Source organism: Falco peregrinus, chromosome Z (assembly GCF_023634155.1).
Source record: "Falco peregrinus isolate bFalPer1 chromosome Z, bFalPer1.pri, whole genome shotgun sequence".
Taxonomy (NCBI): domain Eukaryota; kingdom Metazoa; phylum Chordata; class Aves; order Falconiformes; family Falconidae; genus Falco; species Falco peregrinus.
In genome coordinates, this window is record NC_073739.1 from 59,745,128 (window position 1) to 59,770,042 (window position 24,915).

At 40.2% G+C, this 24,915-nt stretch overlaps 1 protein-coding gene across 5 annotated transcripts in view; it reads right to left on the minus strand.

The window, feature by feature from the left end:
• The window catches only part of AP3B1 (adaptor related protein complex 3 subunit beta 1), a gene marked incomplete in the record, with an annotated part of 161,665 nt that extends 137,022 nt beyond the window's left edge, over positions 1–24,643 (minus strand). For 2 of the 5 annotated variants that reach the window (XM_055790732.1, XM_055790734.1), the window contains 3 exon segments: positions 4,327–4,401; positions 10,498–10,573; positions 24,410–24,642. In XM_055790732.1, coding sequence (XP_055646707.1) covers positions 4,327–4,401; positions 10,498–10,573; positions 24,410–24,462 — 204 coding nt within the window. 5 annotated transcript variants of the gene reach the window in all.
• Between the last annotated feature and the right edge of the window lie 272 nt (positions 24,644–24,915).

Genomic DNA, 24,915 nt, shown 5'->3' on the forward strand with positions numbered 1-24,915 from the left:
TTATCAATATAAGCACATCAAACTCCATGAGTTATTGACCAAGACTTATTTTTGTTCTATACCACCAATTGTTTATTAGGTCACTTTTTGTATCCTTACCATCCATGACATGATGCACATAATCAAGCCGAGGTCAGCGCGTACTTATAAAAAGAAAAATCACGAGGCACTTCTGCAAACGCTAAGTCACCCTTTGCTTCTCTCAAAACAAATTATAATAATAAACAATTGGTAGTATAGAACTTGTCATCTAACTAACCTTGATAAAGAAGTTAGCTGGCTTTACTGAATGCCCTGATTTCTTTCCAGTGTAACAGTCTCTTCCCTCACAAATATGTTAGCACTAAATGGTAGAAAAATGTGTCATGAGGGAACTTTAACTACAGTGTAGAGGAAGACGTGAATTCACTTAACTGTTTATTTGTTTTAAAATACAAGAAAAAAGCCCATAAAACATAAACAGTTAAAGGCTTCTACTAATTAACATTAGGTTATGTGATAAAAACTTGTCTGCACGCCCACAAAGAGCGCAGAGAGATACAGGAGGAGGGGTGTTTGCAAGTAATGCCCTGCCCTAGTTTCTCCCAAGCCCATGACACAAACCATCAGCCCTGACATGTAGAGACACAGTAGTAGGAAGGAATCCTGATTTAGGACTCAGAGGAAAGGACACCCTGTCAGACCCCTACCAGACAAGCCTCAGCTCCCACATCCAAACCATCAAGAGTCAACACCAGAGCACCTTTCAGACTGAGGGGCTTTTTCTGTGTACAGGTGTGGGATGCAGATGAAAAGTAATTTAGCGTTGCACAACACTTATCATGGGATGTTTGGGGAGGCATCAAAGTGATGGAGAAGCAGGGGGAATCTATTGCCTGAGGAAGAACAAGTCAGGGAAATAGATAAGCAGATAAAAATGGCTGGACACATCTAAACAGTTTGCTGGCTGGTACATCTGTCCTTCTACACCCAGTATGTGATCAGCACAGTCTGTTTTATTTTCTCAATAAATTTAATTTTAAACTATTTTCCTCAGTGAGGCACTCTATTCAGTGTGAAGGTGTGTGTATATGTGCCAGCAACTGCAGTCACACAACACGCTGGAGCACCCATGTGTCTGTGGGCACCAGCAACTAGAGAAACCAAAGTAAGGGGGCTTAAGTACGTCTCCAGGAACTGGAATGGGACCTTAAATCATAGGGGCCCCTATGTCCATGGTGGCCAACAAGTGAGGATCTGGCTGCCACCACCTGAGCCAGAGGCAACGACAAGCCAGAGGGTCCATTAGCATGGGTGCAAGCAATTGAAGAGACTGAAGTATGTGAAACCAAGTGTAAGCCCATGTGTCTGTGGTGGCAGTGACTGGAATGGGTGCAGGTGTACCAGTGGATGAAGCTGCACTAGCTGTTGAGTAGGTGAAGTGGCCTGGGAAGAGGTAGCTACAGGTATGGGCATCTAAGGGTGAGACAACAGGAGAAATCGGCTATAGCCTAAACCAGGGGAGTCCCATCCAGCTGCCAGATGCTTAGGAGCAGCCCTCTAAGGGCATAACCACAGGGTGTTTGCTAGCAAAGGACATGGGGAGTTCTGGCCAGGTCCAGCTGTATATGCACACACTTGTGTGTCTAAGAAAAAAACACAAGGGAGTAATTACTGGGGGACCAGGGGAGTCCTGGTTTACATGTGTTCATATACAGCAGTGTGTACTAGCAACTGAAACAGGGCTGCAGCCTGAGGGGCTCCTATGTCCAGGTGCCAGCAACAGGGGTGACTTGGATCCAGGGGCCAGCCACTGGGCAGATCGTGTCCGAGACCAGCTGTCAGATGGATCCATACTGTGTGTATGTATATACATTCCCACTAACGGACCTTCATCTTGAACTGCAAAGCTGCTGGTGCTGTTTGTGTTCATGTGAGTAGCCTGTGTCAACCCAGGTGGCTGCCTCTTTACACATGTATTTCATGTGTATATACACAAAACGTGTGCACGCGCACTCCCTACCGGCAATACGCTCCCAGTCTCACTACTGCCTGGGCTGGAAGCCCGGACCTGAGGTAACCTTGCCTCTGTCAGGCTAGTGGTTCAGCCCAAACAGTTAAAAATACTCAAGATTAGTAACACTGTTCAAGGCATTCCTCATTGGTGTACGGTATCTCTGTTCAAAACTGGACTTCAAGTACTAATAACTTACAAGCTAAAGAAGAGAATATTTAACTGGTCAAGTACAATTCCTTGCCCCATTTCCTTTTATCACTTATTATTAACAATATTACAATTCCTTAAAAATATTTTAATACAGTAAATTCTGAAAGACTCTGAATTATCGTCTTTGCACACTTATGCCTCCTTGACTTACCATAGCTCACTATTTGGCCTCAGCCAAACATGCATTCCTTCAAAGAACAGAAAACTCTTTTAAAGTAGTAGCCAAATCAGAATAACTTCTTTAAAGCTAAAATTAGATTCAAATTTTACTATTATGTGTAAAATGAGGAAGAAATCAGACCTGTGACCTACTGTATCCCAGTACATTACCCAGAGACAGGAGTTTGCTGAAGTCATAATTGCAGGAAAGAATCTTCAGGGCCATAAGCTGGGGGAAAAACAACTTCTTGTTCCCATTAATAATAAAGACTGAAGTACATATTTCCAGGAGAGGAAGAAAGAACTGGAGCATGCATTCAATTGACTTCTCTTCCTAGAACTCAGTGCTTCAAACCACTATTTCCTGCATTTTTGCAAAATTATGATCCTGTACAGTAAGAAGTAACTAATATCATTGCATGCTTGCTCTGCTTTCCTCAAACTGAAGCTTCTTGGCTGGAACTACAAACTTATAGGTGTTATTTTCATCTAAATCTCATTTGTTAAGTCAACTACAACTCTGACACCTCTGCACTGGAGCTGACAGTGTATGCACAGTACTGGTAGTGAGCATCAGACTAATATGTTCTTTATAAAACCTCTGCTTGTACAGTTTTTTAATGCAGATGCTGCTTTAGATTTCCTGGAGCCACAAAGTAAGCCTGTGGATTTTAACACAATATAGTTGAATGCAATCTCCATTTTTTTAACTTCCTGGAAATCTGAATTTTCACTAGTTCAAGCCAGATTTTTTTCTTCCTCTTTTTCTTGTATCTTATTTCTTTTTGTAAGAAAGGAGAAGCGAGCTACTTTGTGTCTGACACCTGACATTGGGGCAAAAATAGACATAGATGCTGCTAAAATAAAGTGGATGATAAACAGCCTGAAAGAAAAACTTAGATTTCTGCTATTATCTATGGAAATCCTGAAAGTTATTACACACATCATCTTTTAATTAAAAGTCACACAATTTAGTGCAAGTTCAATAAACTTAGTCAAGCAACTTGTCTCAAGAAATTAACTCCTATTGCAGATGATTCGGACTCAGGTTTTTCATCAGCTGCTTTTATAGGAAGTTTAAACTGTTCTTGTCTGCCCCTTCACATACTCCTTTAATAATTCTTCATACAAAATAAATGAGTAAGGGCATATTCCCAAGCTGCACATATGGCTTCGCTTTAAAGTCTCTATGTCTTACAAAACACAAAAATAATCCAAAGATTTGAGATTACACTGCGTATTAGCAAAAATTTCTTCTCTGCTCAAAATGGGACCTATACCCTCCCACAGCTCAAACAGCCACATCTCTCCAGAAGATTCTGGGATCTGAAGGCTACTTTATCTTCTGGAATCACAGGCATTCACATTAGTAAAGCATTAAACAAATTCTCTAAATTACCAAAAGAGCCAACATTTAAGTACTGTGATACAAAAAATTAAACACACTTCATTGGTAACATCATGTCGTCTAGCCATGAATTCACACAGTCCTCTTTAACAGTTAGCAATTTCACTCTGCAATCCTAGCACTGAGACACTTCCTTTATAAATATACATTAGAACAGTGAACTTTCTTATCCAAGCCTTACGTCTCAGCCTCGACCTGCAACAGACATGTTCACATACAGAGCACAACCCCTACTCAAAGTTTGTAAGCAGCACCACATCTCCAATGAACTGCAGTTAGTAACTCTTCTCAGAATTCCCACCGCACTTCTACAAACTTTCTCTAATCTATTTTTTAAAATGTAAAAGTTATTATTCTTCCTTCCAAATCATCCAGTAGATTTCCTTTTACTCATTAAAGTATTACCATAATGCTGTCATTGAAATTAAACCCTGAAAAATTATATGAAAAATTAGACATATTAAACCCTGAAAAATGAAAAACTAGATACAATTAGATAAAAGTTTCTAAATAGATCTATCATAACAGTATTTTTACTGAACTATACGAATACCTCAATATTTTTACTGGCAACATTCTTCACAACAGCAGGAAATAGCTCAGAAGCATTTTTTCCCTTTGCAATCATCTAAAAAAAAAAGAAAAGAGCGATTATATTATTACATTACTAAGTTATGGGGGGGTTAGTTTTTTTGTTTGGATTTTGGTTGGGGTTTTTTTGGGGTGGGGTGGTGTCTTTTTTTTTTTTTTGAGAAAGAGGCAATTATTCCAGATTTGTATTTCAAACCTGACTTCTAGGAAGTTGAAGTTAACGTCTGATTTTTTTGTTTACTATTAGACTTTACAGTACACTATCCATACAACAAAACCCCTGAGTGCTGGCTGGTTACAAGTTTGGAAGGGTGGAAGCAATAAACTGTACTTTATTATATCAGACAAAATAATTTTAATGCTTTTAAAATTACTTAAAAAAAAGATCTTGCTAATCTGAAAAGCTTCACAGAATTACCTCTAGGGAGCTGCTATAAAAAAACCCCAAACAACAAACAACAAAAAGAACAAACATCAGGAGAAGTTATGCAAGTTACTTTTATCGGAAACAATCCTGGTCTGCAACAGAACAAAGCAGAAAAAAAAATCAAATAGATACCACACTTTTAAAACAAAGTTGTTTTCCATAGCAAGATCAGCACAAGAGGCCTTAAGGTGTTTATACAGACAAAAAAATACTAAGGTAAAAGCAAGATCAGTCAAACCACTGATTTTTTTCTTTTTCAAAAGGAAGAAAGTTTTCGTATTTAATCTCACTGAAATCTGAAACTAAAGCATGTAATGAATAATAAAATTGCCCCAGTAAAGAGCACAAACATCAAAATTCCAGTTTAGCTTCAGCCCTTGTATGAACAGCTTCAGAATTAAGTTATTAAAAAAAAAAGCCCTAAGTACATTAGATGGAGTAAAATACTTCAGCATACACTACAGCTGTACTACTCCATTTCTTAGATCTAATTCCAGTGGAATGCCTGCCAGTACTTCATATTCAAGCTGCTGACCCTGGAATCTCATGAACATGTTACAGTGCTGCTGAACGTGGACTCAGCACACTCAGCACACCCCCAGCTAAAGTCACAGGCAGGATCTAGTCAGCCAAACATCAAACTAATCAGAAAAGTCAAGAGCTCACCAAGATGAGCAAATATGCAGGGATCCAACACAGGAACATGAGCTTTGCAACTGTGGTTACCGCTCCTCATAATGATCGCACACTCTCACCATTACTCAACATTATATAGCTGATTAAACTTCATATTCCAAACTCACAGGTCTGTTTGTGTATTTAATTGATAAAACACTAAAGGGCATAAAGAACTAGGACCACATGTAACAAAAATTAAGGAAACACAAAAGCAGGCAATACCTTGACAAACTATACTTGGAGAGAGTTAGAAGAAAGACAAAAGAAGCAAGAAGGTAGCTGTAGTTCAAGCTGTAAGCCTGTTCAAAAGGGTTTGAGAGCAGCTGTCCAGCATGACATTCCAATTTAACCAACTTAACATTCTTGCTGCTCTATTAAAAGTACAGGAAATGACAAAACTAAGCAGCAAAAGCACTGTATATACTTCAAGGGTTTTTAACTAAGAATCTAACTTAAAACACTGCTGTCAGGACTGGGGGTGTGGTGCCTTTATAATTAATGCCAGATTCAGAATGACCAGAGTCAAGTAGAACTTAGTAGCAAGATGCACTGCAGAGAAGTATAGAATAAAACATTATCAATCATCTCATCTTGATGCAACACAAGTTATGTTATTCAAAAAAAAGGAATGATTCTTAGACTTCCCTGATACACTGTAACAGTATGACTCTATGCATTACTTGCATTGTTTAACTTATCAACCATAATAGCTCCAGTGTACCATGTAAATATGTATTCAGGTTCTTTTAAAAGAGTGTATTTTGACTCATTAACTCATAACTATTAGTGTAAACCCTCCTTAGCCCATGGATCATTAACCTGAAAGAACATAATGGCTCTTTCCAAGACTAAGGTCTATCACGTCATTTTTGTTGCTCTGCCTAGTCACTGCTCAATTGTGTTGTCTTACATACCTAGAACTCCTGCAGATAGAACTTGTCACTCTAGAGTAAGTGCTATGTAATGTCAGAGTATATTAAGCTTTATTTTTTCCATGAGACACACACACAGACACGGATGACATTCTCTGTAGGAAATCAAGCATGTGAATTTGTTTCCTAAATTTATCCTCTGCAATCTTCAGGAGTGAAATCTCAATGGAGATTTTTTTCCCAGAGAAGTTCTGAGAGGTTTCAAGAGCTAGTAACAAGAATACCTTAGTGGTTGTAATATCATTATATGTTTTAAAAGAAATACTGGCTATTGTGTTTTCATGCATGTAGTAGAACAAACTTGGTTCTGTATATGCTTCAAATTTATTTCTAAACCGACAGTGTTGCTCACAATCTTCCAAAGACTGCAGTTATTTTACAGCATGCATACAAGGAAGAAACAAAAAATAACACACTGACTGAAAAAAAAAAAAAAGACATAACTGATCATTGAAGTCACACAAGCATTTTAGCTGAAGGTAAGACTATACACCTTCATGTAAGAGAGGGACTGCAAAGATCATAACAGGACTACTCCTATGCTTGAAATTATGTTGTTAGAAGTCACTCTCTGCAAGACAGACTTGTTTTTATTTGTAACGAATCTCTTTCTCCCCAGGAGGGAGTTCACAAACCATCTTAAAGAAGGAGGAATCATAGAATGGCTTGGGTTGGAAGTGACCTTAAAGATCACCTAGTTCCAATCCCTGCTGCAGACATAAGCCATAAGCAGTCCCGGTACTTTTCCATCACACCTATACAGACAAATGAAGTTTCAGCCTCTTGAAGACTACTCAAAGGGTAAGAAAACTATTGGTATGCACAGCTTTTTCCCCCTACCTAAAATTAGTGAAAATGCACATTCCAGTGAGACACATTAAACAGCAGTCTTGACAGAGTTCCTTTTTCCTCTAGTAAAAAGGCTAAAGTCTTTCACCCCTGGAAAACACATCCCATCCCTGAGAAGTCTCTAAATGTAAGCACACAACCAGTAACACACAAGCATCTTTGTGCCCAGCAAGAACATTATGACCACTGCTAAAAGGCCTTAAGCTAATTGTGCAAGATCACAGGCCTGGCTTGTAAAGCTCATTGTTTCAGTTTATGTGAACCAGAGGTTGGTAGCAGGAGTCTATTATGAAACACATAATAGACTTGTTTAAACACAAGATAAAAGCAAATACCTTGAAAATATGGAAGAGACAAAAACCAGAGGATCCAATAGTTCAGACAACTTGCAGCCAAGTAATGATCAACCTTATGAGCTAAAAGGCTGCTTTAGTTCAAGAAAAGCAGCAGCAGCTGAGCAAGGAAAAAACATCCAAGAAACTGAAGGTGCCTGCTGACATGTGGAATAGTAGTGCTCTTCCAGCACTGCACAGTGCCTAGAATAGTGACAAAAAAACAAGGACTGGGAAATTATAAAAGGACAAAGATCCGTAACTGGGAAATGGGGAGCAGAAGACAGAATGTGCTCAATGCACTTCTGCCTTCCCTTGCTGAAGATTTGATCACCTCAGCCTAAGACATAAAGGACCACAGGTATCCGTGCTAACTACATGTCCCCAGCCTCATGGTATCACCCAACTTCTGGGAAATTTGTATAGTTGTTAAAAACCGCTTTGAATATTTCACAGCAGCAGGTATTTATGATGAGTGCATCTGCTCATTGCACACTCATTTATGAGAGAGCATTTTTTGCAGGTAAAAGTGAAAAAAAAATCAATCTAGTAAAGCCTTGGTTTAAAATTTAAACCTGACCCCACTTAATAGTTTCCAATTCCCCCATATACATATACACACACACTTCCAGTTGCAACAGTTTCCAGATACAGATCTGACCCCTTTTTTAAAAGGAAAACCAAGGGAGCAACAGGTAACTGCCCAAGCTTCCCACCCACACTAATGGCCAGAAGAAAGCACAAGAATATAAGTCATCATAGATTGAAACCATGACACTTCTAAAAGCCATGATTTCCTGCAACAGGACCTCTGTATGCCAGACTCTCACTGGTCAGATGCTGAGGAATCCCACATCATGTTGGAGAAATGAACGAAGAATCTTTTCACAAAAAAAGGAAAAAAAAGGTGGGTCCTGCTTGACAAACCTGATTTCCTTCTACAAGATGACCGACTAGCGAATGAGGGAAAGGCTGTGGATGTTGTCTACCTGGACCGTAGTAAAGCCTTTGACACCAGCTCCCACAGCATTCTCCTGGAAAAACTGGCTGCTCATTGCTTGGATGGACGTATTCTGCACAGGGTAAAAAGCTGGCTGGATGGCTGGGCCCAAAGAGTGATGGGGAATGCAGTTACATCCAGCTGGTGGCCAGTCACAAGTGGTGTTCCCCAGGGCTCAGTACTGGGGCCAGCTCTGTTCAGTATCTTTATCGGCGCTCTGGACAAGGGGATCGAGTGCACCCTCAGCAAGTTTGCAGATGACACCAAGGTGGGCAGCAGCGTTGCTCTGCGGGAGGGCAGGAGGCTCTGCAGAGGGGTCTGGACATGCCGGACCGATGGGCCGAGGCCAGCTGGATGAGGTTCAAGAAGGCTCCGTGCCGGGTCCTGCACCTGGGTCACACCAGCCCCACACAGCGCTACAGGCTGGGGCAGAGCGGCTGGAAAGGGCCTGGTGGGAAAGGGCCTGGGGGTGCTGGTCGGCAGCCGGCTGGGCATGAGCCAGCAGTGTGCCCAGGTGGCCAAGGAGGCCAGCAGCACCCTGGCTTGTGTCAGAAGCAGTGTGGCCAGCAGGGCAAGGGAAGGGACTGTCCCCCTGCACTGGGCACTGGTGAGGCTGCACCTCGAACCCTGTGTTCAGGTTTGGGCCCCTCACTGCAGGAGGGACGTAGAGGGGCTGCAGCGTGTCCAGGGAAGGGCCACGGGGCTGGGGAAGGGTCAGGAGCACAAGTCTTATGAAGGGCAGCTGAAGGAACTGGGTTTGTTTATAGTCTGGAGAGGAGATGGCTCAGGGGGGACCTTATTGCTCCCTACAACTGCCTGAGAGGAGGCTGTAGACAGGTGGGGGTGGGTCTCTTCTCCCAGACAAGAAGTGACATTACAAGAGGAAACTACCTCAAGTTACTCCAGGGGAGGTTTAGAGTGGATATTAAGGAGTATTTCTTCACTAAAAGGTTGGTGAAGTATTGGAACATATACTGTTCCAAAGGCTGCCCATGGAAATGGTGGAATCACCATCCCTGGAGGTATCTAAAAAAACATGTCGATGCAGTGCTTAGCAGCATGATTTAGTAGTGGACTTTGCAGTCCTGGGTTAACATTTGGACTTGATGATCTCAAAGGTCTTTTCCAACCTAAGTGATTCCATGATGAAGAAGGGAGAAATCACTAGCTCTAGAGTCACAGGAAAGAACACCATCTCATGATACAACCTGTACCTATTCACTTCAGTACATGCTTGGATAGGGTTAACTCATGTGTAAACCAAGCAAAACAAAAAAGCACATCCAGGAGACTGAAGGAACAGTGAGAGAAAAGAAATGCAAAAGTCCCCCCAAAAAGAGGTCAAATGGACAATGAACAGCTTTTCTTAGTGCATTACTTAATACTTTTAATAATAAAGGGACATTATCAATTTCATTATGTTTAGTTTATAGGATTTAAACACACAATGGTGTTAAACATTTTTTTTATCACCTTTATGGGTTCACTGAAATAGTCAAATACACAGGCAACATGCTCAATTAAAAAAAAGTATATAAACTAAAGCAGTAAAAATAGTAAATGCAATTTGTCATTTTACTGCAAATTTCTGTTTTCTGTGCTGAATTAAGACAGCACTTGAAGCTTCTCTGAAGGAGCTATTTCCCAGTTTAAGATCTCACCTCCCTACTGAAAACACATATTTACAGGCATATTGGCAGTGCCACATAAATATTTTAAAAGTATATGACTGCATATATTTTGGTATAGCAATTTCTACACAAATTCTGAATTCAGTAGCTTTGAAACACTGTCTAGAGATTCAAAGGGTGACTTGGTACAGGAACTGTAAAGTAAAACCATTATTCACATCCAAGAAATAAAACCAATAATAAAAAAAGATACCCTAAAATAATAATAATAAAAAATCACATACCCCAACAATCCTTTTCATAGCATCCAGCTTTGCAGAATCTTTACTGCTTTCCAACATTTGTTTTAGGTCTTCATTTCTATCGTAGAAGCATAATAAAGCATTTATTAGAAAAAGTAAAAAATAAAACCTGAACACCATTTTTATATTTTTGCATCAATTCAGCAACTTAAGGTGAAGCACTGCTCCTTCTTGCCCACTTTTAAATTGTATTTGTTAACACTCTGACCTAGTGTAATGAAGTGTTTAGTAAAAGAATCTATCAGATTCCAACAATAATTCAAGCCCACACAACTTTAATCTGCTGTTAGCTGAAGCTTGTCTGGAAGGCTGAAGTCTTGAGGCAAGAGAAGAGCTCAATTTGAACCAATTCATTCACTTCTCCCTTTTCCCCCCCAGGGAGGGTCAGATCTAATAACCTGAAGTTGGCATGTTTGTGTTAAAAAGACAGTATCAACTTATGGAAATCATTGAAAAGCCCAAGAGTAGACTTCATCGTTGTATCATGGTCTGAATTTAAAGATTCAAGCATATAATCTTATGTTTTAATTTGCCTTCCTGGATTGCAGATTGCTACCCTCTATTATAAGGATTATAAACCCCAGACTTGTAGTACCATTCTACATGCTGTAAGATTAAGATAGCCAGATGATTAGACATATACAGCACCCAAGCACTTTCTACAGCTGAAAAAGTTTTCATACAGAAATACTAGGTCAATAAGGATGCTCTCTCACAGATACTGATTCTCATTACCTGTCACTAATGAGAGATCTCACCCTGCTTAGCTTTCTAGATGTGAAGAGATCACAGTCTAACTGCATTTGTACTCTGAAAGTTTACCAAGACTCTTTGAAGAAAGAGCCTTTTGTAATGCCTACATCGCTCCTGTACTAAAAAAATACAAAGCAAACAATGGCTCAAGAAGGGACACCTGCAATATTCCAGAGAACTGAAAACTTCACAAGTTTACAAACCCTGTGAGCTTTTACATAGTCAAGGGCAACATAGAAATCCAGTGTGGAGAGTTGACCTTAGTTGGATGCCACTTGCCCACCAAGACTCTCTATCACCCTCCTCCTCAGAAGGACAGGGCAGGAGAAAGTAAAATGGAAAAAAACCCCTTGTGAGTCAAGATAAAGGCAGTTTAATAAAGCAATAGCAAAGGCTGCATGCAAAAGCAAAGGAAAACAAAAGATTTATTCTCTACTTTCCATCAGCAAGCTGGGAAGTAGGGCTTCAGTACACATTGCAGTTGCTCTGGAAGACAAATGTCATAATGACAAATGTCATAATAACAAATGTCATTGTTCCTGCCCTCTCCTCCTTTCTCTTAGCTTTTATTGCTAAAGAGACATCACATGGTATGGAATATCACTTTAGTCAGTTTGGGTCAGCTGTCCTGGCTATGTTCCCTCCCAACATCTTGCCCACTCCCAGCCTACTGGCCTTTGTGGGGGGAGGCAGCCTCGATGCTGTGTGGGCGCTGCTCAGCAGCAGCCAGAACACTGGTGTGCTACCACCACCTTTCTAGCTACCTATACAAAACACAGCATTATGAAGGCTGCCATGAGGAATATTAACACCATCTCAGCCAGACAGCATTTCAGAAGTGAATACAAAACCTAGATATATTCCGATTTATCACTGCCCTCAGAATTTCTGATTGAAAAGAAAAAGAGGTTTAAGCCAAAGCCAGAATTATTTACAATGAGACACAATGTTGTCATCCATTCCTCCATAAACCTTTAACAGCATTTTTCCTACTTCTAAGGGATAGTTTCCTCATTTTCAGACCCGGTACTGCATCTGTTCTGTGCCACTCCATGAGAAATCTGCATTGTCCACACACTTCAATACACATCTACAAAATTAATCTCAACTAGATCGGGAAAACACCCAAACAACATATTTTACTAACAATCCAGAAAACAAACATGCAAAATTCAAGATGCAGACACCTACATACAACTTCCAACTGAAGTCTAACTGCTTTTTCAAAACCAAGTCTTTCATGAAACACTGCAGCAACCTAATACAGATGGCCTGTTGTAAATATTGGCTTCACTTCACAGCTTAATAGTTAAGTATTATTTTAAAAAGTGTTCTATTTTCTCACCTGCTTCAGCATCATTTCCTAAATATCACTGGGAACTCCTTGCGTTGCGTCTGCATCACACTCAAAGGTTCTTACCAGTTTTAGTTACTTCTGTAAGCATTCAAAGAACTATGTGGTCTGTCTTCTGCTGCTGTGTTTATTTAGTTGTTTGCTTCAGTCCTTTACATTTCCTATTTAACTTTGTTCTGCAGTTTTGTATACTGTTGAGATCAGTTCAAGCAAACATGCTTGTGTTCAGCTCTTTATCCTCACACTTCTTTAGGTGGTCCGTATTTTTCCCTCAGCTCTATATCCTTTTTTTTGATATCAGAAATCAAATATTAGTTGGTTTAGGGTTGTACCTAAAATACCTTAAACAATATGCCTTTTTTTTTTTTTTACCTTCTAATCTCTCTGTGTACTTCCATTTGCAATTAACTTCTTAGGAAGGTTAGCTTGATGCACTTTTTGGCAGCTCTCTTTATTCCCATTCCTGGCCACAGAGATAGCTTGCTTTGCTGACCATTTCTGTCCACCTATTCCTCGTAGGATAGCAAGTAAGTTTCAGTTCTTTTAGATCACCTTGAAACACCCTACTTGAGACTTTGCTCTAGTTAGATATAGAAATTTTCAGAGATTTCTAATTCCTTCTGCTTAAGTTTTAATCCTTACCTTGTGAAAAGATCTGGATGACAACCGTTATCAAAGTTACCTAGCAGAAGACTGGACTTCATTTAGAAAGCTGCTTCTAGTACTATGCTCCTGCTGCCAGTTTTCTATTGCCAATTCATACAATCCTGCCCAAATTGACAGAGACATCAGTAGAAGTTAAAGCACAGGGTAACATAACTAAGCTGTGATCACCTAGTTCTCATGTAATTGGTAGGAAGATGCTTTGGCTCCTTGGCACAACCAGCACAGCAACCACTTTTCAAAACAAATCAGTATCTGACTAAAACTCAAGAATTCTGCATGAATAAGACGTTGTAGCAATTGCTTAATGTTCAAGTCTAGGAGTAAATTTACCTAATAAAAAAAGTTAAAAAATTAACATGAAAAAATGCCAAGAACATTTGTAAGTGAGAAAGTAGAAAACATGAAAACAATAATTTGAACTTGAGAATCAAGTAGCAAAACTGAAGGAAGTTACACAGCACAAAATTAAATGCTGAAGACAACCTCTCAGAAGTTGCGAATAACAAAAGCAGACAGTATAGTTATCACATGGTAAGTACGCATTACCTGTGTAACAAAAACAAAGAGGCAAAAGGTGACTTTAAGTTGTGAAGACAGAAGAAATTGGTATTTAATGACAAAATGTATTTCTAATTGCTGATATAAAGTATTTTATCACACATTTCAAATTAAAACATTTTGAAATGTTGACAGGGAAGATAGAAGCCAGAGAAATTCAGGCATGAAGACCTGTTTACAGCCAGCCTTGCTTTCCTAAGAGAAAAGCGGTGGAGGCAGGGGCGGAGGGAAAAGAGAAAAATAGAAGAAAACTACAAGTTCTTGATTAATTCATTTGGAAATTAATTGCTACATGAACTAGTGTTTTGGTTTTTTTTTTTTAATCTTTTCCTAAGAAATTATATTAGCAAGCATTAGATACTTATACAGTAAAATACTGATCTATATGTTCATATGTAGAAGACCAAAGGCTTGCTGCTGCAACAGTTAGATGTGGTTTCAGTGTAACCTCAAAGTTTCACCCTTTAGGAGTGCAAGACACCTCAATTATTTTACCCAGCACTGCAGAATTTTGTTCCATTCTTTTAAGTACAGTATTTAAAAAAAAAAAAAAAGAAAAAAAAAAAAAGAAAAAAGCTGACTGCACTCAACCAAGCTTCCATGCCAAGACTGAGGTCTATGCAAAAAAAGTAATTTAAGTAACAGGATACCCACTCCCCGGCTGTTTTCAATTTCTAGAAACAAATATCCTACACAGATTTCAAAGGTCAGTTCCCTCCAAAAAACTCTTATCAGCAGCCTCAAGGAACGATGGGAAGGGCAAATGCATTTCAGTCTTTCATAATGCAGTTTATTGTACTGTACAAAAATATTTTCATCTTCTGAGCATTAGGAAGATTTAAGAGAATTTGAAACCTTAACTGAAATCCCTCAAAACCTAAAATGAAGGAAGTATAAATGCAAGTTTCATACTGCTGTTCATGTTTCTACACTCACTAGTTATTCTGAAGTGACAGTTCTTCAGTACACAATGTTAAACAAATAATTTCTTCATTACTTATGTCCACCTGCCAGGAGCTCAGGAAAATGCAAGCAACCCTTCAGCTGTATCAATATCCTTGCCTCTCCCTGTTAAAACTTTGAGAGTAATTCTAGCCTTAAAGAGTTAGGTCTTTATTACAGATGACTGAAATATAAGCTTTATTACTTTAGAAGCAAAGTCAAGTTTAAAGAAGCCTGATCTGACAGTTTACAAATATGGAGCTATATGAAGCAGGAGAGTAGCAATCCCAACAACAGTGGCTGCCAAAAAAAAAAAAAAACCAAACAAAAAAACTTTGGAAGAGTAAACATACAGTCTCTGAGCCCATTTTCCCAACCAATAAGGGCTGAGATGATTTACTGAAATTTACTTGGAAAAAGACTCCCACCTGTCTGCCCATTGCCATATCTAAGAATGTAATGAGATTTCACGAAGTTGTAGTCTAGTGTCTTAACCTCTATGTAATATGGCCCCACTGTCCTCCAATGTTGCCAACTGAAAGCACTGGTATGGACTATAATTAGAAATATTATACTCATATATGACATGAACAGGTTATGAAATACAATGTATATTATCTGCATAGCATCTACCAAAAAAGGCAATGAGCCAATTATTAGTTTATTAAGGAGTAAGTACTCAGCTGCCTTTATAATGTTTACCAGCACAGGCTTGTATTCCTCAGTGTAAGAACTTGAAAGCTAAGGGAATGTAAATTAGAAATGCAAATTCAACACCTAACTTTCTCTCAAGCAAGCATCACACATGAGAGACCTGGGATGACACAACATGATGGACATCACAAAACACATCCAGAATAATACACTCTCTTTAAATCACTGGTTGAACGTTAAGCAGACTGAAACAAATTCTGTCTTCCATGTTTCCATCTTTTATGACTGTAGCCTTTAAGGTAGAATACTTTTTGTCTTTCTACCACAAAGCACTGTTTTCTTCATATGCCTTTGTACCATTTCTGGATATAATAGGGGTATGGGTATGATAGGACCTATGACAGGCCTACTGGATCCTATGTCAGGATTACTCTTACAGATGTTACTGTAAGAAACTAAACAAAAAATGTTCTCATTCTCTTTCATGCTCCCTCTACTCCCCTGCCACTAAGACGACAAAACCCAAACCTTACAAAAACAGCACCCCAATGCCCCAAAACACAAGGGAAAGAAAAGAAAAACACCACTAAAATACCAAACCCTAAAGCCTGATACTCGAGAGAGCATCCCACCAAACTATTTTAACAGACTGTAGTCTTACGTACAGGAAACAGTAACTAAAGAACAACTCTTAGTATGTCATAGTCTTAGCAGCACACTTGGGCCACTAAAACTAGCATCTTGCTCAGATTAAGACTGGGATTTCAGACTTCACTGAGAAACATTACCCACTTTTACAGAAAAAGAAAGCAGGAATAACTGTATGTCACTCCTATAGTTAAACAAGTTATGTTAGTGATAAATTTGGGCCTTTCAGTTACTTTGTCTTCATGTAGGAACTATCACAAACCTTTCATCACACTAAAATACTAACCTGTAATTTGTGGCATACCATTTGCCACTGCACCTACATGTTCCCAGCAACTGTTTTTAAGAGAACACCTAGTCCACTCGGATAAAATACACATTGACTGTATCTCCTATTCCTTTTAGCAATAAGCAATACCATAAGATAAAACCCATTAATTTCTAGCTTTGCTACAGTTTTAATGTACCCAGTTACTGAAAGAAGTCACCCCCTAATCATAAGGCTTTCATTGTAAAAAGCAGAAGTTTCCTAAGTATCGAAACTGCAACTGAAGTCCAGCTGGCAATGCAACAATAATCCTTTAGCTACAAAATCTTTAATCACGGAAGTTTATCAGCCCATTGTTTTATTAATTACGAATTTAATTGTGACTGCTTCCCATGCCATCTGTATGCCCCAAAACCTGGGAACAGTTTTAATCACCTCTAAGAAAGAGGAAGGAATTTTAAACAAACTCATGGTGAGACAGTGGATTTTCATATACAAGGACAGCACTGTGTTACTGCAAGGTAAAATCTGGGAAGTGGCAAACAAATCCACCACAGGGGAGGAAGCAAGCTTTACCAGTTCCAATATTATGGAACCACCTATCATAGATCAAGAACGAAAGTTACAAAAATCCATTCAACAGAGTTTTAATAATGCATTTCCTGGTTTAAGTTCTCCATCCACTGCGTACTTACACAATATCAGCTGCATTGTTCTTGCATTCAAAGTCTTTAGGAGATTTCAATGTGGATGACACACTTTTAACCACAGGATACCAAGATTTATGGGATTTTTTTTGCCTGCAGCACAGCAACACATTCCAACATAAAGTTCAAAATATTGTGAATGTTACCAAGCTTGAAACAGAAAACCCACACTGACAGAGCAGCTTAACCTTTGGTCTTGGCACCCAAGTAGTAATTTAATCCTATGGAAGATCCCATGCCCCCCCTCCCCAAATAATGAAAAAAAAATAATTAAAATAAGTTAAAAAACATACAGTAAAAAATCTACTGGCAACGCAAAATCCTTAAAATAAATTGGCTTATTCTAGCTCAGACTATTGTATAAACGCTAAACAAGTGTGAATTTAACACTTAAAGAGGAACTGTAAATCGATTTCAGAGCCATGTAACATGGAAGTTAAAACAGCAGCAAATACATGCTGCAATGTAAGTATTTTGCTGTTGATTTGGGGTCTTCCTCTAGCAGGAAATTAAGAAATCTGAGTTTCAGTGTTTCATTCTATACCGCAAACTGTTTGAATGACATCTTGTGGTGCTATTCAGTATTGCCATCGTCTTCCATTAGAACACGATTCATATTTATTGCCAATTCACAACACCAACACAGAATTCAAGTACTTCAAGGGAGACTCAAATCATTTGGCTGGAAGTGTAGCTGTAACTGTGGTTTAAAGAGAAATTGAGAGGAGAAATAATTTATTTCCTTCAAAGCCACACCTAATTTTTCAATCTGAAAACTAAACATGCTACTACCCCAAAAGCAAACTTGATAGTTTCAAAGGACAGACAGCAGTGATGAGAGGAAAACCAGGGTAACTATAACATCCTGTAAGGCTGAGAGCCACAGGGAAAACAAGACCCGTCCCAGTCTTAATAGCAACATAATGTAACTCACCCTTCTCATGGAGGAAGGATATAGAAAGGGTAACTGAATAAAGCATCTTCCAGTTCCCTGCTGTGAAGCTAGTACCTGAAGAATGCTTTAGCAACTCAGTGCATGAACACCTGTGAAGTTGCTGCTACCAGCATCAATGCAGATATGCAAACTATGTACATTTCAAAAGCTCTAACCAGATGGCAGCTAGTATGACAAAGCTGTTTGAGACCCTTTCTGGAAAGGGCTGTGATTTAATCTAAGATTATCTGTTGTCAGTAAAGTAGTTATAGACACTACTTCATCCAGCAACAGGAAAGGTTGTCTGAAAGGAGGAAAAAGATCTTGCAATCCCACTGCATGCGACCTCTTCCCATAGCGCCCGCACCTACGATGCTGCAGGGAAGCTTCTGTGAAAGAAAAATCTTCCTTGGTAGCAGAGGTCAGTTTCTTGAAGGCTGAAAAAGTGGTGTCTGAGGTGGTGCTGCTCAAGACAGATTTAGTCTGTCTTGAGGCCAACAATCAGAATTTGCAGATCACTTTGCAGCATCTGATAGTTGTGAAGTGGTTATAGGAGAGTGTGAAGCTTTATTTCCAGCTTTCCTGAAATGGTGGGAAAAGGCTTCTTTTACAGATATTACCACAAAGGCAGTGCTGTCACTGCCAGAACCTACAACAGCATTAGTATGTTTACATGTATGTCCACAGCGTTTCAGAAACACCATTAAAAAGCATTACAATGCTCTTCATCTTCTAGCAGAATGTAAAAAAAAAAATATCTTTATAAGCCAGAAGAATTCTGGTTTTCTCAAAGTAAGAAAACTACTGCAGGGTGGCATAGATAAGGATAGCCTTCGGAAAAGCAGAACTATGAAAATCTTGAACACCTTGCAAGTGTCAGCGTTATGGTATGATAGTGTTACAGAAATGTATTTTTAATGCCATTCGGGATGCAGATCATAGCAAGCATCTAAGGCAAATATATGACAACATAATAAATACGCAGAAACCACAGAGAAGACCCTGAACTACAAACTTCCCTTTCTGAGGAAATAAAAAGCCTCAAAAAAATTTTAATTACTACATTACAGATAAACACAGCAAATCAACAGTTCATTGCTTGCATCCTCATATGTGCAAAGTGCATGTCAATAAGAATATATTCAGCTTGTGCCACTTTCCCATCAGATCTGACCAATTTCAGCTGGAGAAGTGCTCTGCAACAGTATGCCTATATTCATACACTGGATTTAGTACCTATCCTGGTACTGACTACAGGGTGTATTGACTACAGGGGTCAGATTTTATCTTGTAGAGTCATCAGTTCATCCAAACCACTAATCTTTGCTGTCCTGCACATCCTACCAAACTGGCATATCACGATAATAGTGGGCACAGCGCCACTAAAACAGATGGGGAAAGAAAGTAGTTGTGCCAATGAGCTAGCGGATGCATGAAGTTTGGCTATTAGGGCTGGAGATTCCTCCAAGAATTTCACAAATGGCAGTCTACATACAAGCTTTCCTTGACTGGTTGAACAGGCTACACCACGGCAAAACCAGATCAACTTAAGGCTCCAAGAACATCTCTGGCAGCTGTTGAAAGCAAGTTCTTAGCTCTCATGAATTTGGAAAGTGTTATGCACAGAGAACTAGGGAATGAGTACCTTAATGAAATCACCACCTTAGATCAGCTCTCTGCAAAACAGGCTTGCAAATCTCAGCAAAAAACCCCAGGTTTTCAGCCCTGCCACATTTTCTGATGAATAGCTCAACAGAATGCATAAACTAGATCTGCAGGAAAAAAAAGTAATCTAATAAATTATAAATTTATTTTGCTTGGCAGGAATACAGTTTAAAGATGCAAATCAGTAAAGCTGAAAATGCATGTTATAAATTTGCCACCTGCTTCAATAGTGTACTTATCAATTGGTATCTACTGGCGTTACTCATGGTTCACCTGTAAGTTCATTTGGTTTAGATACAACAACAGCTAATTTTACAGCTTAAATTGTATCATTTCCAAGAACCAAACATTATTATATTTTAATACTACATGCAGGTAAGTTTTGTTTAAAATGCAGTTAATATAGATGAAAAGCCTCTGCCCAGCCACAATTAACAGCACGCAGTAACAGCTACACCCTAAGGTACACAGTTAACATGGATTCTGTGTTACTAATTATCTCTCCAGGTTTTCTTAAGTTGGAAGATGGCTGGACTTTTCATCCCTCTAGACAGAGCAACAGTACATAGTGTAACTATAAAAATACACTTAGGCGATGTGCATCAAACAGTATCTCTCTAAACAACACAGAGGATTCTGACAGTCTTCCAAATAGGCAGTGTTTATTTCATGGACTCCACCAATCTAGACCATGGAGAAATAGCTTGAGGTCCACAGGCTGGATTCAGCTTGTCCATAAGATTTACACAACTTCTTGGCTCTCAGCCGTTTTCTACTGAAAACTCCTGTTATGGGCAAAGACTTGCCTACAGCACATTTCCACTATTCTGGCAGCCCACAACCTGACCCTTTTTCTTCTTTTTCAAAGATGTGGGGCATCTGAATGATGTACACCTGGAGTAGCTAGAGTGACCTATGTCTAAAACATAATCAGCTCACAGAGAAGTGTAACACCACCTATCTGGACACACAAATTCCTAAAATGTAACTAAACAAACTGTATAAAGGAATACCATACATGTCAGCTCATGTGACCAGCATGAAAGAGGGAACGGGAAAGGAAAAGGTATCTCCAGCCATGCAGTGGGGCCCATTCCACACAACAAGGTTTAGATTGACTTATCTGAGGTACACAAGGTTTTTTAATTGTTCAGTTATTGAGATATCTAACAAAATGAACACGAAGTTTCCATCCTCTGAACACTAGATCCCTCTCTGATGTATTTGAAGTGATCTAACTAATCAAAAGGTTTTTTTGAAAGCAATACATACCAAATAGGCAAGTTATATTTGCCTCTTTAGTCAGGATTCAATACTCACAGAAAAAACTAGCTCCAAACTCATATATTTGTTGTGAAATCTCTTATTCAAGAACATTTTAGTTTAGCCAAAACCAGTAAAAAAACACTTTCTTACATACATGTTATATTTAATAACTTATATAACGGTTTGGAAAAACCTCCTCCTTTTCTCATTCACTTTGGTCCTGAGCATTTATACAGTTATCTGATAAAAGCAGACCAAAGTTTTATTTTTTCAATCTTTTTTCCCTCACTGCACTGGATACATACAATATATTAAGTAATGGGAAACATACTATTTGCATATACTACATGCAACCTATTGTGCCTTGTTTATATTAAGAAAATTTCAATTACTATTTCATCTTTACTGATCTTCCAGCAGTGAGACTTTCCACTTACTCAGGTTTAAGATGTCATCACGACAGAAGTTTTGAGGCACTGAGATATTTTCAATACTGTTATCATGTGTCTCAACCAAACCCCAAACTTTAACATGTCAAAAAATACTATGTTAATTAACTGAATTGAAGATTCTATTTGTAATTAAAAGTTATCAATCAGTCGTAGAATTGCTAAAGGTAAAAAAGGCAGCTTTAGCAAGAGAGTAAGACATATGGGCTTTTAACACCCAGGGATGCTCAGAAGTTTTAGGTATGTACTTCAGCTGGGTATTTCTACTGAAGCACTAAAACCAAAACAGTTAGGACAAATAATTTATATCAGGTCAACTTCAGACTTCACATTTAAGTCTAGTAATAGTAATTTGTGCCTCTGTGTGCAACTTGTTGTAAGCTGTTCTAAATAAATGCCGCAAAATTGAAAACAGCCTAACCTAATAAACAATTTTTTATTTCAAAAGCATTTTGGCTTTTTGTCTTCATGACAAACAGGAAAAGACAGAAAACATAAAAGAGACTGGGATTTTTTAAAGCAAGTGTTTAGAGTAGTATCTTGATATTTATACTTGAACCACATGATATTGTTCAGATTAACTGGCAACAGCCAAGTGCAGGCCTCTAGTCCAACAGTTTCTGCAGCAACAATCAATATACTGGGCTATATATTAATATATTTGCCCCTCTCCTGAGGAAGAGTTTTTCTTATATCATCAGTAGGTGTAAGGAAGAATCCCTCAGAAACAAAAAAAAAGTTTGCCAAGCACTGAAACGTCACAATGATATGTGACATAAGTACATCTAAGATAATATTCAGAAGTGTTGAGTGACAATCAAGAAAGATCAGCACACAAACTCTGAAAAGCCGTAACTGATTTTATTTTCACCAATGGAACAGTCCCCACACTTCAACACACAGGATGCAGACACATCTTGCATTTCTCTGTATGCCCAGAAGGGAGGGATCAGGTCTGCCCAGTTTAAAGAACACAAAACCAAACCACCAGAAGATAAAATGTCTTCCATCTAGGCTACACTTCCTGTTCTTAGAAGATTTCCATTTCAGCTGTAAGGATAAGAAATTTCATTTGTTTCTCAACAAGGAGTTTTTGGCCTATTAGCAGGTAAACTATGCCACATACATGCTATATGCTTGATAATGACTACTACATTTTCCAAACAGTCTGTTTTTCTAACAATAACCCTCACTTATAGTCCAGTGGCTTTTTCACACTAAGTTTCATAATCTTCCTGCACAGTGTCTGTTCCTCAGCTATCCAATCCATACTCTGAGCTTACCCACACAGGTCTGAATCATGGACAAGTTCGTATTTCAGTAAGTATTTGTCTGTGAGCTACAAAAGACCACAGAGATTATTGCCTGCTTTCCTCTCAAGCCCTTACTTTAGAGCAGGGGTCCTCAAACTACGGCCCGTGGGCCGGATACAGCCCCCCAGGGTCCTCAATCCAGCCCCTGGTATTTACAGACACCCCCCCGCCGGAAACCAAGCAGCCGCAGATGACTGCGTGCCACTTCATCTGCACGCCGGCCCCATTTAAAAAGTTTGAGGACCCCTGCTTCAGAGGATGGATCTTTTCTCCCCTCCTGTAGGTGTAAGAGCAAGACTGGAGGAGCAATTAATTAATAAGGCATGTCTACATCTCGCAAGCTATTCTGGTTCTTTCATACTGGGACGCAATCATATACATACGTGTGTACAAAACATCGCAGGACCCCAGAGCTATACTACCTCCCAAGCACTGGACAGCCTCAGCTAAGCTAAGTCACTTCAGCTTCTGCATTTGACAAAACAGAGAGAGCTATACTTCACCTGCAAAACAGTCTGAAGCCTATGATTAAATGAGTTATGTAGAGAATTATGGCCACGATCAATTATTGGGGTACCCCACTCTGTGGTAAAGAAACAGCAAAATAATGGTTAAGAAATAAAGTGAAAAGTTGTTTTCTATGGAAGAGGACAGGAAAAGGATGCAAAAGTCATAAATCAGCTACAACACACAAGTCAGCCGACCAGCATCCACAGTACAGCTGTGAAAATTGTAACTGGAACAGAACAAAAGAGTAAAGTATTTAGTGGAACAGCAACGGAAGATAAATGTTCCTTGTCTAGCAAACTAAGGAGGGAGGCCTATCAGAGGCTGTCCTACAGAGAGAAGCATCAGAGTGACAGCGGCTTCACGCTATTGTTATTTACTTTGGTGTGGTGCAAAAATAAACATATCAGTTTAAGTTCCTAAAGCATGGATGTTTTCTTTGTGCAGAATAGTCAAATTGAAGAAGTAGCGATTGATTTTCTAATGTACATGAGACCTTAGTTTATGGTGCTTTTTATTGGTTGCTCTTGGAATAGATTTTCAATTTGTTGTAGGGTAAAACTCCAGCTTAGCAAACCTCTTGATCCTTCCCTTTAGACACGGGTTTTTTTTTTCCTCTGCAATTAACTTTTCCTTTCAGGAGCTGAAGGCTTCCTGCGCCAGTGCACTTTGCCTGGTTTTTTTCTCCTCCATTTCCTCATTTTGACTTCTGACCAAGACACAACGCTGTTAACGCTCACTTCAAGCTGGGCACCTCGCCATGATCAACTACATCTCCCACAAATACTTCTAAGCACTTCTTTTTTAACCTACATTTGAAGGCAAAATTAAACTAGTACCAGTGTGCTTAACTAACAAAACCGAGGGGAAAAAAAAAGTAAAACAGTTTTTCTTACAAACAAAAAAATTCACAGATTATCCAGTGCCCTACAAACACGTCAAAGGTACGGCACAGTGAACTTTTCCACGGAGTCCCGCGGGGGTAAGAGCGGGCACCCGAGGCTCCGCTTCCAGCCACGGCCCCCGGCACTGCCCCTCCCCGGGAGAAGCCCCGAGGCCGCACGCCGAGCCCCGCCGCCCGGCCCCCGCGCCGGAGGGCAGGGTCCCGCCCGTCCAGCACCGCCCTGAGGCTCACAGAACCGGTCACCGCTCGGCCGCCCAGCAACCCCTGCCCGGGACAGGCCGCCGCCGCCCGGCCCGCCTCCCTTACTTCTTCGTGCCGCTGCTGAAGAGCCCGAAGGCCGCGGAAGCCGAAGGGGTCATGCTGGCCGCCGCCTCCTGGGCCAGCTCGGGCGCCGCCTCTCCCCCCCTGGTCGCTGTAGCTGAGCCCGTTGCCGGACATGTCGCCGCCGCTGCCCACCCGCTCCGCCAAACTTACCGGTGCGGCACACCCCAGCGCTCCCCCCCCGGAAGCGGCCGGCACGCGCCAGCACGGCGGGGCGGGCAGGTCACGTGGCGGGAGGCGGGGCCAACCGGCCGGGGCGGAGCTCGCCCTTCCCCGACGTGCTGCTGTTGCTACGGCAACGCAGCCCGGCGGTGACGCGAGAGGGGCGCGAGGCGCCGGCAAGGCCCCAGCCGTTGCCGCTGCCCGCGCCGGGCTCTGCCGCCGGGCCGGGGACCGAGGGGAGCTGCGGCGCCAGTGAAGGCCGGTAGCCGCCTCCCCGCCGCCTCGGGACTGCTGCTGTTTCCAGTCTCGCCTCTTTGTGGCCCCGTTCT